General features: G+C 42.6%; 1 protein-coding gene across 1 annotated transcript; it reads left to right on the top strand.

The window, feature by feature from the left end:
- The first annotated feature begins 224 nt into the window (after window positions 1–224).
- On the top strand, window positions 225–11,592 carry naxd (NAD(P)HX dehydratase). The gene is made up of 12 exons (XM_080478770.1): window positions 225–362; window positions 3,162–3,941; window positions 4,968–5,423; window positions 5,584–5,734; window positions 6,208–6,253; window positions 6,337–6,425; window positions 8,621–8,729; window positions 9,117–9,167; window positions 9,489–9,593; window positions 9,689–9,809; window positions 9,924–10,047; window positions 11,057–11,592. The coding sequence occupies exons 2-12, from the start codon at window positions 3,437–3,439 to the stop codon at window positions 11,205–11,207; spliced, it is 1,908 nt and encodes a 635-aa protein (XP_080334896.1). The 5' UTR covers window positions 225–362; window positions 3,162–3,436; the 3' UTR covers window positions 11,208–11,592.
- Window positions 11,593–11,835: the final 243 nt, after the last annotated feature.

The raw sequence follows: 11,835 nt of genomic DNA, 5'->3' as shown, positions 1-11,835 counted from the left end.
TCATCAATAAAATCTTTGTTTTATTCTCAAAACAATGTCCCTACTTTGCTGTTATTCCAAATTCAAATATTTTCCTCGTAAGTAAGCGTAAGCCATCGTTCCCAGCGCCTCTACCGGCCACAGAGGGGACTGCAGTTCTGATGTGTTTCCATGTGCCACTAGCGGCCACAGGCGGTATTGCAGTTCCGACGGACACGGCTCGCCGCACTGAACTCTACCTCCTCCGTGAATAGAGGAGTTTCCGAGCGGACTGTGAAAGCACCACCCGCCGGTCTCTTCCTGTCCTGCTTGCCCGGGGTCCTGCCTCATGATCCGGATCACTGGAGCTCTCTTGTCAGCGTGGAAGCGCGGCTCCGCAGCAGGTTGGTGGTTGTAGTAGTGCGGCTGCTGGGGTGGAGGTGGAGGTCTGACAACATGAACATGCCTCCACTCATTCACACTCTCGCCTTTTGCTCGATCACGGTTGCGCTGTCGGTTTTGACCACGATGGTGTTTCGAAACGAGAAAGGTAAAGTGGAGGAAGTATCGCGGCTTTCGAAGTACCGAGGTGGTGTTATGTTTGACTGTATGTTGTCCGAGCGGTTGACAGCTGCTGGTTGTGGGTGAGGGAACGGGCTTTAGGACCCAGCGGACACCGAGCTGGAAGACAACGGAACACAGCAGAGAAATTAAATACAGACTTTAATCTACACATGAATTTAATGTAAATCAACGCCGAGGTGGATTAATAGGTGGCAGGTAGATGGACGGACACGGTACACAACAGAAATACCAACACATAGATAGTATACACGTGGGTTTTCTTATTTACTGGTTCACAGTAGTTTTACAAACATAGATACATACACACAATGACCCACTATAGCTGCATGATTCCAGGTAATTTATCCATATACAAGCATCTGGATATGCATAGATGTGTTTATATGACACACACTTGTACACAAAAATATCTAAATATGTCAAGATGAATACTAGTCCAAAATAGATATCCACATTGGTGTGAATGCAATAACTCTATATACATATACACAATTGTATGTATACACTAGATGTGTACACAATAGCGTTACACATAATCGTGTCAAAACATAGTCATTATATTACACTCGTGTTTTAAATGTAAAAAAAGATAAGCCATTTTTATTTACAATAAAACAACATATGATCAAATGATGTGTTGAAAGTGAGACATTTCAATATCTCATCGAAAATATAAGCTTATTTTGACTGTAATCCCAACAGATTGGAAAGTGAGGAGATCAAATATACTTGATCTTAAAGATTAGTGTTGTCTTGTTGTGGACTGATGCGGGATCGGAGCTGCACACATCGGAGCTGTTGGTGGCTGCTGTTGAAAGCACATAGACACCATGTCAGTTATGTTGGATGCCATCGGAGATTTTTTTTGAAAGCGACGTCTCGACAGGAGCGTATGTTGTTTCACAAAACTCTTTACTTTCCAGCATGCTGTGCCTTTTTAGATGTGTAAGCTGACTCCATACAGCCGAGATGCTTTGGAACAAGAAATGCTTTGAGTTATCCGACTATAAAACAGTGAATTATGAGAAAAGTTCCAAGTCAGAAGAATGTGGTGTTTTGGGATTAGAGTCACAGATGGGTTTTTTTTTTTTTTTTGCATGGCACGGCTTTATCTTTCATTGGTAGACTACAGAGTGAACTGTGTTCACAATAATTACTGGAACTGTCCAGGAAATAGTTTCTGAATGGTTTGTGTTCATAATGCAGTGCGGCCTGAGGGCACGAGGATCATTCCCATCTTTACTTCTGTGAGACTCTATCTTACTAAAATGTTTCTTTTTATACTTAAATCACATTACTGACCTATAATGAACCCCATCTTTACCATGGACCTCTCCAGCCTTTGCCCTGTCCCAACAGTTTTGAAATATTTTGTTGCTATTAAAGTTAAAATGAAGTGATATTTTATAATGAAATTGTAAAATATCTCACTTTCTCCATCCAAGATGTTGTTTAATTGGAAATAATAGCAGGATCACAAATATGGCTAATAATGTGTCTGGTTTATATTTACATTACCTAGCTGTTTATTGCTAAACCAAAATATACATGTTACATGGGAGCAGTCTACAAAACCAACACAAATAATCCACAATTTTCAAAGAGAGTAATTCAAAATAAATGTTTCCCCCTAATTTATCGCACATTTGTTTTTCTTCAAATCAAAGTTATAAAAATCTAATTTTTTCTAAAACCGTTTTCAGTTATTGCACTTTTGTCAGTCTTGGAACATTTAAAATGAAAATGTCACCATTTAGGGTTGTTTAAAGGACATCGTTTTGGCATTACATGCACAGGGCTGCTGTTTACAGTGTATCTTGGAAGAGGATTTTTTTCAGTGGCCAAAATTTATTTTTCCTTAAACAACCCTAACAATGGCTTTTTCCCCATTTTTAACCAAGACAAAAACACAACAAACGAATGTCACATTTAACAAAACAAAAAAAGAAATGTTCTAAAAGTATTAAGTCAAGCTTGTATATCCAAACCCCTCTTTTCTATTCTCCTAAATCAGTTGTACAAATTGTTATATATCCAAACATTTTCACAATCTGAAAATCCATAGTGAGAGTAAATACATGCATATTCCCTTAATCACAGCGTTTCCTTCTTTGGTTGTTTATTTATTTAATACATTTTTTTTTTTTACAATAAATGAATGCATTTCTAATCAAAGAAATGACATGTTAAAAGAAATTTACGGAGACGTAAAACTTGTATATTCTTACTCCTATTTTTTTTTTTTAAATAAAAAAAATAATCAATCTGTTTATTTACCATAAATGAATGCATTTCTAATTAAAGAAAGGACATGTTAAAAAAATATAACGGATATATATTCTCACCCCATTTTTTTTTACATTTGTTTATTTATTCGTTGATTTATGTATTTATTTAATCAAATAATTAACCGATTGCCGCGGGCTTTAGGACCGCGCGGACATCGTCCGTGAGTCCGGGGCGGACTCGCGGACGGAAGGAGGTGAAGTTCCCTTCAGAACTGATCCCAGGTCAGTTTGAAACCCCCCAAACGGCACTGGAGCCGGCGGTCGGGGTCCGGAGCACCTGATCCCCAGTCAGTCCACCACGACACCCTTTAAACTACGCATTTCGTTCAGGCCGTCACCGGGTAAACACAGACGGCTAGGCTGGAGCTAACATGCTGCGGAGTTGACCCGTACGTGCTGGAGCGATCCCTCCGGCCCGACGCCGCTCCTCGCCTCCACCGCCATGAGCGCCGCCGCTCGCTTCGCCTGAATGGCCGCTCGTTGTTCGGGGCTGCGACGCCCCGCGGCTTTCATGTAGCTCGGAGCCCCGGATCCAGACCTCCAGACGTCCTAATCCGCTCCCCGGGTTGGAGGTGACGCTGCTGCGAGCCGGCCCCGCGCGGAGGATGCAAGCGAACTCAACGCGTGGCTTCCTGTGGTCGGACGTGGAGACGCGGACGCTGCTGACCATCTGGGGCGAGCAGGACATCCAGGCGGCGCTGGATGGAAACTTCCGAAACAGCTTCGTGTACCGCGATGTCTCCCGCAGGCTGGGCGCCATGGGCTTCGAGAGGACGCCGGAGCAATGCCGGGTGCGGATAAAGAGCCTGAAGAGACAGTACCTGCTGGCCAAGGAGGGCAACCTGCGCAACAACGGACAGTACCACAAGATCTGCAAGTTCTACGACATCATGGAGCGGATCCTGAGCGGCCCGGCCGGACTTGACCCCGGGGAGTTCATGGAGAGCGGGGCGGCCGGAGAGGAGGCCGTGGACGGCCTGGAGGAGGATGGAGAGGACGTTTACTCCGAGAGCACCGGAGAGTATCCTTACCCTGCAGAGACCGAGGTCAAGCTGGAGTACCCCACCGTCCCCATCCCCATCCCGGTGAAAGTGACAGTGGGGAACAGCGGTGAGTATCCTCATCTTCATCTTCCTCCACAGGAACATTACAACGTGTTCCTTCAGACTACTTCACAACATGCAACCCACACTTTCTGCAGCCAGTAATCAGAACAAACCTAACAAGTCAATGCAGAGACCCCAGTTCCCCTGTCAATCTGTGACTCCAAAACGATCAATCACAGGCGTTAACTGGAGGTAAATATACTGTGTTTCAGTCACAGTGCAGTTACTCTTTGTTTCAATAATCACTCTGGTCTGAGATCACAAAGTCCAATGAGTTAATTGTGCATTTTTTAATAGGAGTCATAAGCTTTCATCAGATGTCACTTTTCTTGTTACCGCTCCTTGTACTTCAGTGTTGTGGTCAAGCTTTACTCTAAATAACAACAGACGCACAATATAATCTGCACTGAATTTAATCCAAACTGTATTGACTTCTGAATAAAATATTGATGATTGACATTCTTTTAAAATGTCCCCATGAGCGACATTTTGAAACTTGTTTTTAATGTGCAGACACTGGCGTCTGCAAATATGAGCATGTCAAACGTCAATATGATGCATGTTTTCACACGTGATTTTGCTTTATTATATGTCACATTACTAACTAGTTAAATACATGAGTATTTACATTTAACCTTCAGATAAATCCTCAGTAATTCCAAGTTGTTTTTTGCCTCTTTTTTTAATGTGTATTTCTATAAATATCAGCTTTAAGAGCATTGATTCTAAAAATGTTGTTTATCACTTTTTGCTCATCGAAGCTGAAGTAAAGCCGTGACTGTTCTACATGCATTTCTACATCTGTTAGTTATGGAATATAAAATAATTGTTACCCAAGTGAGCATATAATGCTGGTTTGATCTGCCAGTTAATCCGTCAGACCAAGTAAGGCAACGCGTTTGTTTGAATATTAACTTTACGGAACTCAAAATGTGAACAAGTAAGCGGATTACAGCAACAGTCTGCTGGTTATGTTGCATGTACCTTCACCAACCTGCGTCTCATGCACTGCTGCACTTCTTTTTCTCAGGTGCCTCAGTCCGACCTCACACCAGCAGCCACTCGGCCAGTCATTCTTCTGTCAGGGCGCCTAAGCGGCCCCGGAAGCGGCGGGCGAACTTCCCCATGGAGAAGCTCATGGAGCAGTTCCTGGAGCAGAGCGCCCAGGCCGAGGACGGCTTCTACCGCATGGAGGAGCAGCGCTTGCAGGCCGAGGACCGCCGCAGGGAGGCCGAGCACGCCCGGGAGCTGCACATGCTGCAGATGCTCGGTCAGATGTTCTCCAGCATCTCGTCTTCCAGGCCCGGCTCCGCAGCCACTCCCTGCAAGACGGCTGCTGCTCCTCCTCCTGCCCGCGCCCCCGTCATCTCCTCCGCCTCGCTGTCACACGCACGAGGCCCGTCCGGCCACCTCAAACGCCCCCCTCCACAGACAGACTGCTCGAGCCAACACACACCGCTGTCGAGCACAGATCCTCAGACATTAGGTATTCGTTTTGGTGTCGTGTGAAGCCTGCAGGTGGAGTGGGTGGCTCGGATCGGCTGTAATGTGACGGCTCACTGATGGATGTTGTTGTTGTTTCAGTGGACCACCTTCTGATTTGTTATTCAGTCACTCTCAAACTCTCACTCTGGTTATTTCCACAGTGTTTGAGCGCTACTACACTTTGGGGTCCACATCACACAAAGGCATGGATGATGACGTCCTCTCACTAGTAAAGACGATAATCCCTCCGCTGACGTCCAAAAAGCACAAAGGACAAGACGGACGGATCGGGATCATAGGAGGATGCCAGGAGTATGTCACATTAAGCCCAACTTTTTTCCCCACTTTTGTTTATACCGTGTCTACGAGCTAATTCAGTTGTGTCAAGATTTTTTGATTTTATTTTGAAGCTTTCCCAAGCTGGAGCTGTTTCTCTGATCTGTGACAGATTGTAGGAATCTGATTTTAACAATCTGGCAGCACACAAAGCTTCACACTCCTTTAGGATCTCATTGATATGGGGGTCCCAGACTAGAGGTTGGGAACCATTAATCTTGATCGAGGCCAAATATTTCTCTATATTGGAGCATTTTCCACATAAAATTCCCTTATTTTTCTGTAAAAGAACTGAAGCCTCGTTCATTATTTTGCACCTTGTCTCTATACCAGATCAAGCTAAAGGGGTACAGTACCAAAAGCATATATTACATTAACAGTTTCACAGTGGAATTACCCTTTTAAATGAAATATTTATCAAACTTTATTTCCATGTCTCTCTACTAAAGCTACACGGGAGCGCCGTACTTTGCTGCCATCGCTGCACTGAAAGTGGTAAGCACTGATTGTGATCCTTCACGGGTTTCTGGTGAAAGTCCAGCTTTGGGTCAGCGGCGATGTCTGTTTCTCGTGTGCAGGGGGCCGACTTGTCCCACGTGTTCTGTACCAAAGACGCTGCGACTGTGATCAAATCCTACAGCCCTGAACTCATCGTTCATCCCGTTCTGTAAGTACAGATCCCGTTCCAGCAACGGCTCCTTCGCTCGAAAACTCGTTGGGTTACAAAATCAGGACGGCGGGTCGGAGAGAAGCTTCTGCTCCGTCTGGGTCTCACTGGGTACGGGGGTTTTTAATGTAGGCCCCGGATCAGATTTGCAAAGTGCCTCTATTGGAAAATCAATATGACCGTTGGTGCATGATATTATTTACATTTCATTGAACTCGGACTCGACAAAAAGCTACGGCACAAGTGAATTCTTCATGCTTTGTTCTTCTATTCTGTGAGATGATGATCAAATTAAACCCCTGACATTTTGGAGATTATAAAATTTAGGTTTGTGGATTATCCCAAACACTCTGTATAGTGTTTCATGTATGTTTGCTGGTGTGTTATTAAAAAAAAAAGTGACGGAATGTACAATTTATGCAACAAATATTGACATTTGCAATAGGAAGATATTGCATTACTTCAGAGTCAGAGAATGTCCACAGTGTGGGCCCACAAATTTGTCTCAAACCAGATTATGAATGGATACTCCTAAAGCTCACCGACACTGAATTGCAAATTGTGTTTTGATGTTTATTGCATTGTATGTTAGAAGATTTGCAAATGTAGAAATTTGTCTCAGAAACTTGAGTACACACTGTTTCCACTTTACTAGATACACCTATATGGGGCTATTATAGCAGCAAATGATTTGTGGATTCTGTTTTTATATATAATACTTGTACATATACAGATTGGTATGCGTTTCAAAATCTGTAATCAGATTACACAGATGAGGCTCTCGCTCAGCACTGATATGTAGATCGATACTTCCATAATCAAGTGTGCCTCTTGTGATTTCTTTCATCAGAGATGAAGGGGATTTTACTTATTAGAACCTCTTTTATCACCAGTTGAGGGGACTTGTTTTGTTCCACATGTCATACATATGTGTACTGTGGCTGTACGCCTGCCCCGTGATACCAGCACTGTTCACAGATGTACAGAAAGACAGTACATGTACTTTGTGCGACTGTGCCGACGCCGATCACAAACGGTGTCATGCTTGGCGATTCTGTTCTGTGAAAACTGCGGTTATGATGTGTGTGATTTTTTAAATGCCTACATACAGATCTAGAAATCAGCAAAGTTATATACACATACTTGCATTGAATTGGAGGCCACGCTCTTATACTTTAGGTTTCAGAAGTTAATTTTACTCTTTTTAAAACTTTTTTTTTTTTTTTTTTAAGTATATACATATAACATGACATCACACTTACATGATGTATTGATCCCTCGGTTGTCCAGCAGGAGGCAGCAGTCACACAACTTTCCCCTATTCCTGGCTACTCAAGTTGCTGGACAATTTCTTGAGTTCTTTTTTGTACTATTAGGAAAAATAGAGTTCAGCACAGTTTGGGCTTTTAACATAGATTAAGAACAGATATTGTATGAGATCAGATCAGGACCATCAATACTAGCTTTGTTTTCACTCTGTATCAGAAAGAAAATCTGCCTTATTGCACATCGCTGTCACAAGGCTGGATTTCTCTCAAGGATTTTGCTTTCTTGATTGGATTTTTGCCCTCAGTCCAGATTAGCAGGCTCAGTACAGACGAGAAAACATTAAGCTTCACAATTCTGCCACTCAGTAACCAAGGTATTAAAAAGTAAAAATCTAATTGTACCAGTGTCACAAAATCCATTTGTTAAAATGCGGCTGGGTGAGCGGCCCACCGGAAGAAGTTTATAGGCACAAACTAAACATACATATATAGGTGTAAATAAGGTGTATGCATAAACAACGCAGGCTTGCAAATATCTATACACACATACAGATCTCGATGCTCATACACAACTTTGCTCCTATAGTAGCCCCACACAGCTTTCACAAGCAGATTATTAGCTCAGTCAGATTCTGCAGTTTAATGGGAATCTGAATAGGAAAAAAAAAAAGATCAGTCAATTAGAGAAACACGTCTTTCCTAAATAAATTGGAGGTAGAATACCCCATCTCAGAAATTAGGTAAAACAACAGGAGTTGATCATAACCTAAATAAAAAAAGGCTTTAGTGAATGACTAATGTTTAAGGGTGCAATAGTTTTAAGTATGAGTGTCTCACACAAACCACAGGTAGTGCAAAAGAATGGAGGATTGCATTCAAACTTGTGTTGTGTGTGTGTGTGTGTGTCTTGTGTGTGCATATATTAAGGGACAGTCCCAATGCAGTGGAAGAAATAGAAAAATGGCTACCAAGACTGCATGGCCTTGTGGTGGGACCAGGTCTAGGAAGAGACGACTTTTTACTGAAAACAGCCAAGGCAAGAGGAATATTTCTTCTTCCTTTTTCTTTTTTTTTTTTAACTCCTCTGAAGCCAACTACTTGTGCACAACTCCAACCTTAACTCGTGTAATATTTAACGCTTCCTAGGTGGAAACTACTGATACACATTAAGCTTCACCTTTGTATCTGGTGGTTGTTTTGTTTTAAAAACATTAATGCTGAGCTATCACAGGCTTAAAAGGTTTTTGAAAAAATCTTTAAAAAAAAATGTATTAAGAAATTACATTAAAAATAAGTAGTGTTCCTTTAAGTAGAGGATTAAAACAAATAACATTCTTACAGAAGGCGCTTGAACACTTTGTTTTCGTGAGTTGGATATGTAATTCCTCATTGTGTTGGAGTAACACTGACATTTCTTCTTCAGGAGGTGATCGAGAGGTCTAAAGCAAGAGATATCCCCATCGTCATTGATGCAGTAAGTCTTGATAAAATCGACTTCCAGCTACTGAACAGATGGGCTTTCATTTGCAAAGTCATCCAGCGTGTGTGTGTGTGTGTGTGTGTGTGTGTGTGTGTGTGTGTGTGTGTGTGTGTGTGTGTGTGTGTGTGTGTGTGTGTGTGTGTGTGTGTGTGTGTGTGTGTGTGTGTGTGTGTGTGTGTGTGTGTGTGTGTGTGTGTGTGTGTGTGTGTGTGTGTGTGTGTGTGTGTGTGTGTGTGTGTGTGTGTGTGTGTGTGTGTGTGTGTGTGTGTGTGTGTGTGTGTGTGTGTGTGTGTGTGTGTGTCCCCTTTTCGACAGGATGGATTATGGCTGGTTACACAGCAACCATCTGTTATTCAAGGGTACCAGAAGGGCATCCTCACACCTAACTTCATGGAGTTCACCCGCCTCTACGAAGCTCTGGTGAGTTCAGACAGCCACCAGTAGATGGCATTCTATTAAGTATTTTTCTTTGTTGTTGTTTTTTTTTCGTTCGAAAGTGTTTATTGCTGTTTCAGCACCACGAGCCCATGGACAGCAGTGATTACCAACGCGGCGTCCTGCAGCTCAGCGCTGCAATGGGAAACCTCACTCTGGTGCTAAAGGGAGAACAGGATCTCATTACAGATGGCAGCAGGGGTTGGTGTCACACTCCACTTCATAATTGATGCTTGTTGATGGTTCATCTTTTTTTTTTTTTTTCCATGCATTTGTTGAGATGAGTGTAAGCTTGTGATTTTCTGCTGTTTCCAGTGTTTTCATGCAGTGTGGAGGGCAGCGGGAGGAGATGTGGTGGACAGGGCGATCTCCTCTCTGGATCTATGGGAGTGCTGGCACACTGGGCCCACGCTGCCTCCACAGCAGGGATGATCAGAAGGTGAGGACACCGCTGGCTGTGTTTGCATTGTGGTGCAGACTTCTAGAACGTTTAAAAAAAAAAAATCCCCGAAGTTATTTAGATATATTCTCATTGCCATATAGAGTCCAGTTTATTTATTATTACAAACAGTGAAGTTACAATGTAACATTTAAATTTTCAACTTTTAAAAAAAAAAAAAAAACAACATTATAGTTATGAAAAATGGCTCTGTGCAAAAATAACAATTAAAAAAAGACATGCATCGCTCTGAAAGAGGAAGAAAAACAAAACACTCCACCTGAACATTTGCTTTGCAAAATCGAAACAGGGCTCACTATGACATAGAGGAGCTGTGGTTCATCTCCTCACAGCCAGAAAAACATGTTAATCATTTATGTAGCGATCACGTTGATCTGCGTCCCCCCTGCAATGTCTCTGAGCCCCTTCTGGGGGGTACCCCCCCCCCCCCCCCCCATCCCCCAACACCACCACCTTCTTACCTACTGCACAATGTGAGGATGCTTTGCATATTTCAGACTTTAACAGACTTAATCATGTTCTAATGCAAAAATATAAAATACAATTAATCTATACTGAGATTTCTGACGGCTTCATTCCTAGTTAATTCTAGCATGTGTAAACAAACTTTGTGGCTCTTCTATGGTGTGAAATGGAGGCTGTGAATTTGCAACACAAGGCATTGTCGCCTCCTACTTTTAGTGTGAAAATGGGCGAGCAACCTAAAACACAGCAATTAAGAAGACAAAAGAGAATAAATAAAGTAAAAGTGTATTATTTATTGGAAATCTGGAGCACACAATAAGGCTTTAAGGCTTGTTTTGAAGTAAGTGAGTGTGCCAGCAGTCATCAGGTGTTCAGAGAGTTTGTTCCACTGGTGATGAGCATAGGAGCTAAAAGCTGCTTCACCTCATTTGCCTCGGACTCTGGGAACATTTGATCAACCTGAGGCGCTCAGGGGTCCGCATATTTCACATTGCACTAACCATCTGCTTTTGTCGTCTGGCAGTGTGAATCCGTCGGTGGTTGCAGCGTTCGGCGCCTGTTCCCTGACCAGACAGTGCAACAGTCAGGCTTTCGAGAAGCACGGCCGGTCCACCACCACCTCAGACATGATCCAGGAGATCGGCTCCGCCTTCAAGAAGCTATTCGAAAGCTGAAAACGGTCAACGATCAAAACCGTTGTAAAAAGTTACATATGCCTAAATTTGTATTCCCAACATAGTTTTTTGGGTTTGACGAGGAGAAAATGCTCTCAACGAGCTGAATCTGAGGTTACGCTTGAATGCAGACAAAGGTATTCCTTTAAAAAAGAAAAAGAAAGAAAAGCACTAAGAATCAGGTGTACAAAATGTTCACTGATGTTTTTATTAAAGTGTAATAGCTGAACCAAGCACAGCATTCCTCTGCAGTGGTATTTAGGGATGCATTCAGCAGACATGTTCAGGTAGCCAAACTCTTCACCGCTCACCAAAGAGACTAAAAACAAATGTAAAATAAAGTAAACTTGTCTTTTGAAATAAAGAATCAACAGGATTTCATGTGAGAAGTTTTTTTGAAAGCAAACTGTGTGGTAGTGTGGTGATGAATTTAAGTTACTGCAGCAATGGAAATAAAGCTGCACTGAGAGACAAATAATCTAATTTGACTTAGAAGGATTCCATCAGATATTCTCCCGTTGGGTTTACTATGTACATGTCATCAGTTCATCACAAGGCAAGTACACACACACACACACACACTCGCTGTCAATTAGCCTCAAACACACTTTGTGAGACACTGAGGTGA

Source organism: Lipophrys pholis, assembly GCF_963383615.2.
Source record: "Lipophrys pholis genome assembly, chromosome: 13".
NCBI lineage: Eukaryota > Metazoa > Chordata > Actinopteri > Blenniiformes > Blenniidae > Lipophrys > Lipophrys pholis.
The sequence above is the reverse complement of the archived record's forward strand: the minus strand, read 5'-3'. Positions and strand labels throughout refer to the sequence as shown.

Coding starts and splice junctions, on each gene's coding strand:
- naxd (XM_080478770.1), top strand. CDS start 3,437: ATGCAAGCGAACTCAACGCGTGGCTTCCTGTGGTCGGACGTGGAGACG. Junction 6,426..8,620: donor CTCATCGTTCATCCCGTTCT/GTAAGTACAGAT, acceptor GCATATATTAAG/GGACAGTCCCAATGCAGTGG. Junction 9,168..9,488: donor TCCCCATCGTCATTGATGCA/GTAAGTCTTGAT, acceptor CCTTTTCGACAG/GATGGATTATGGCTGGTTAC.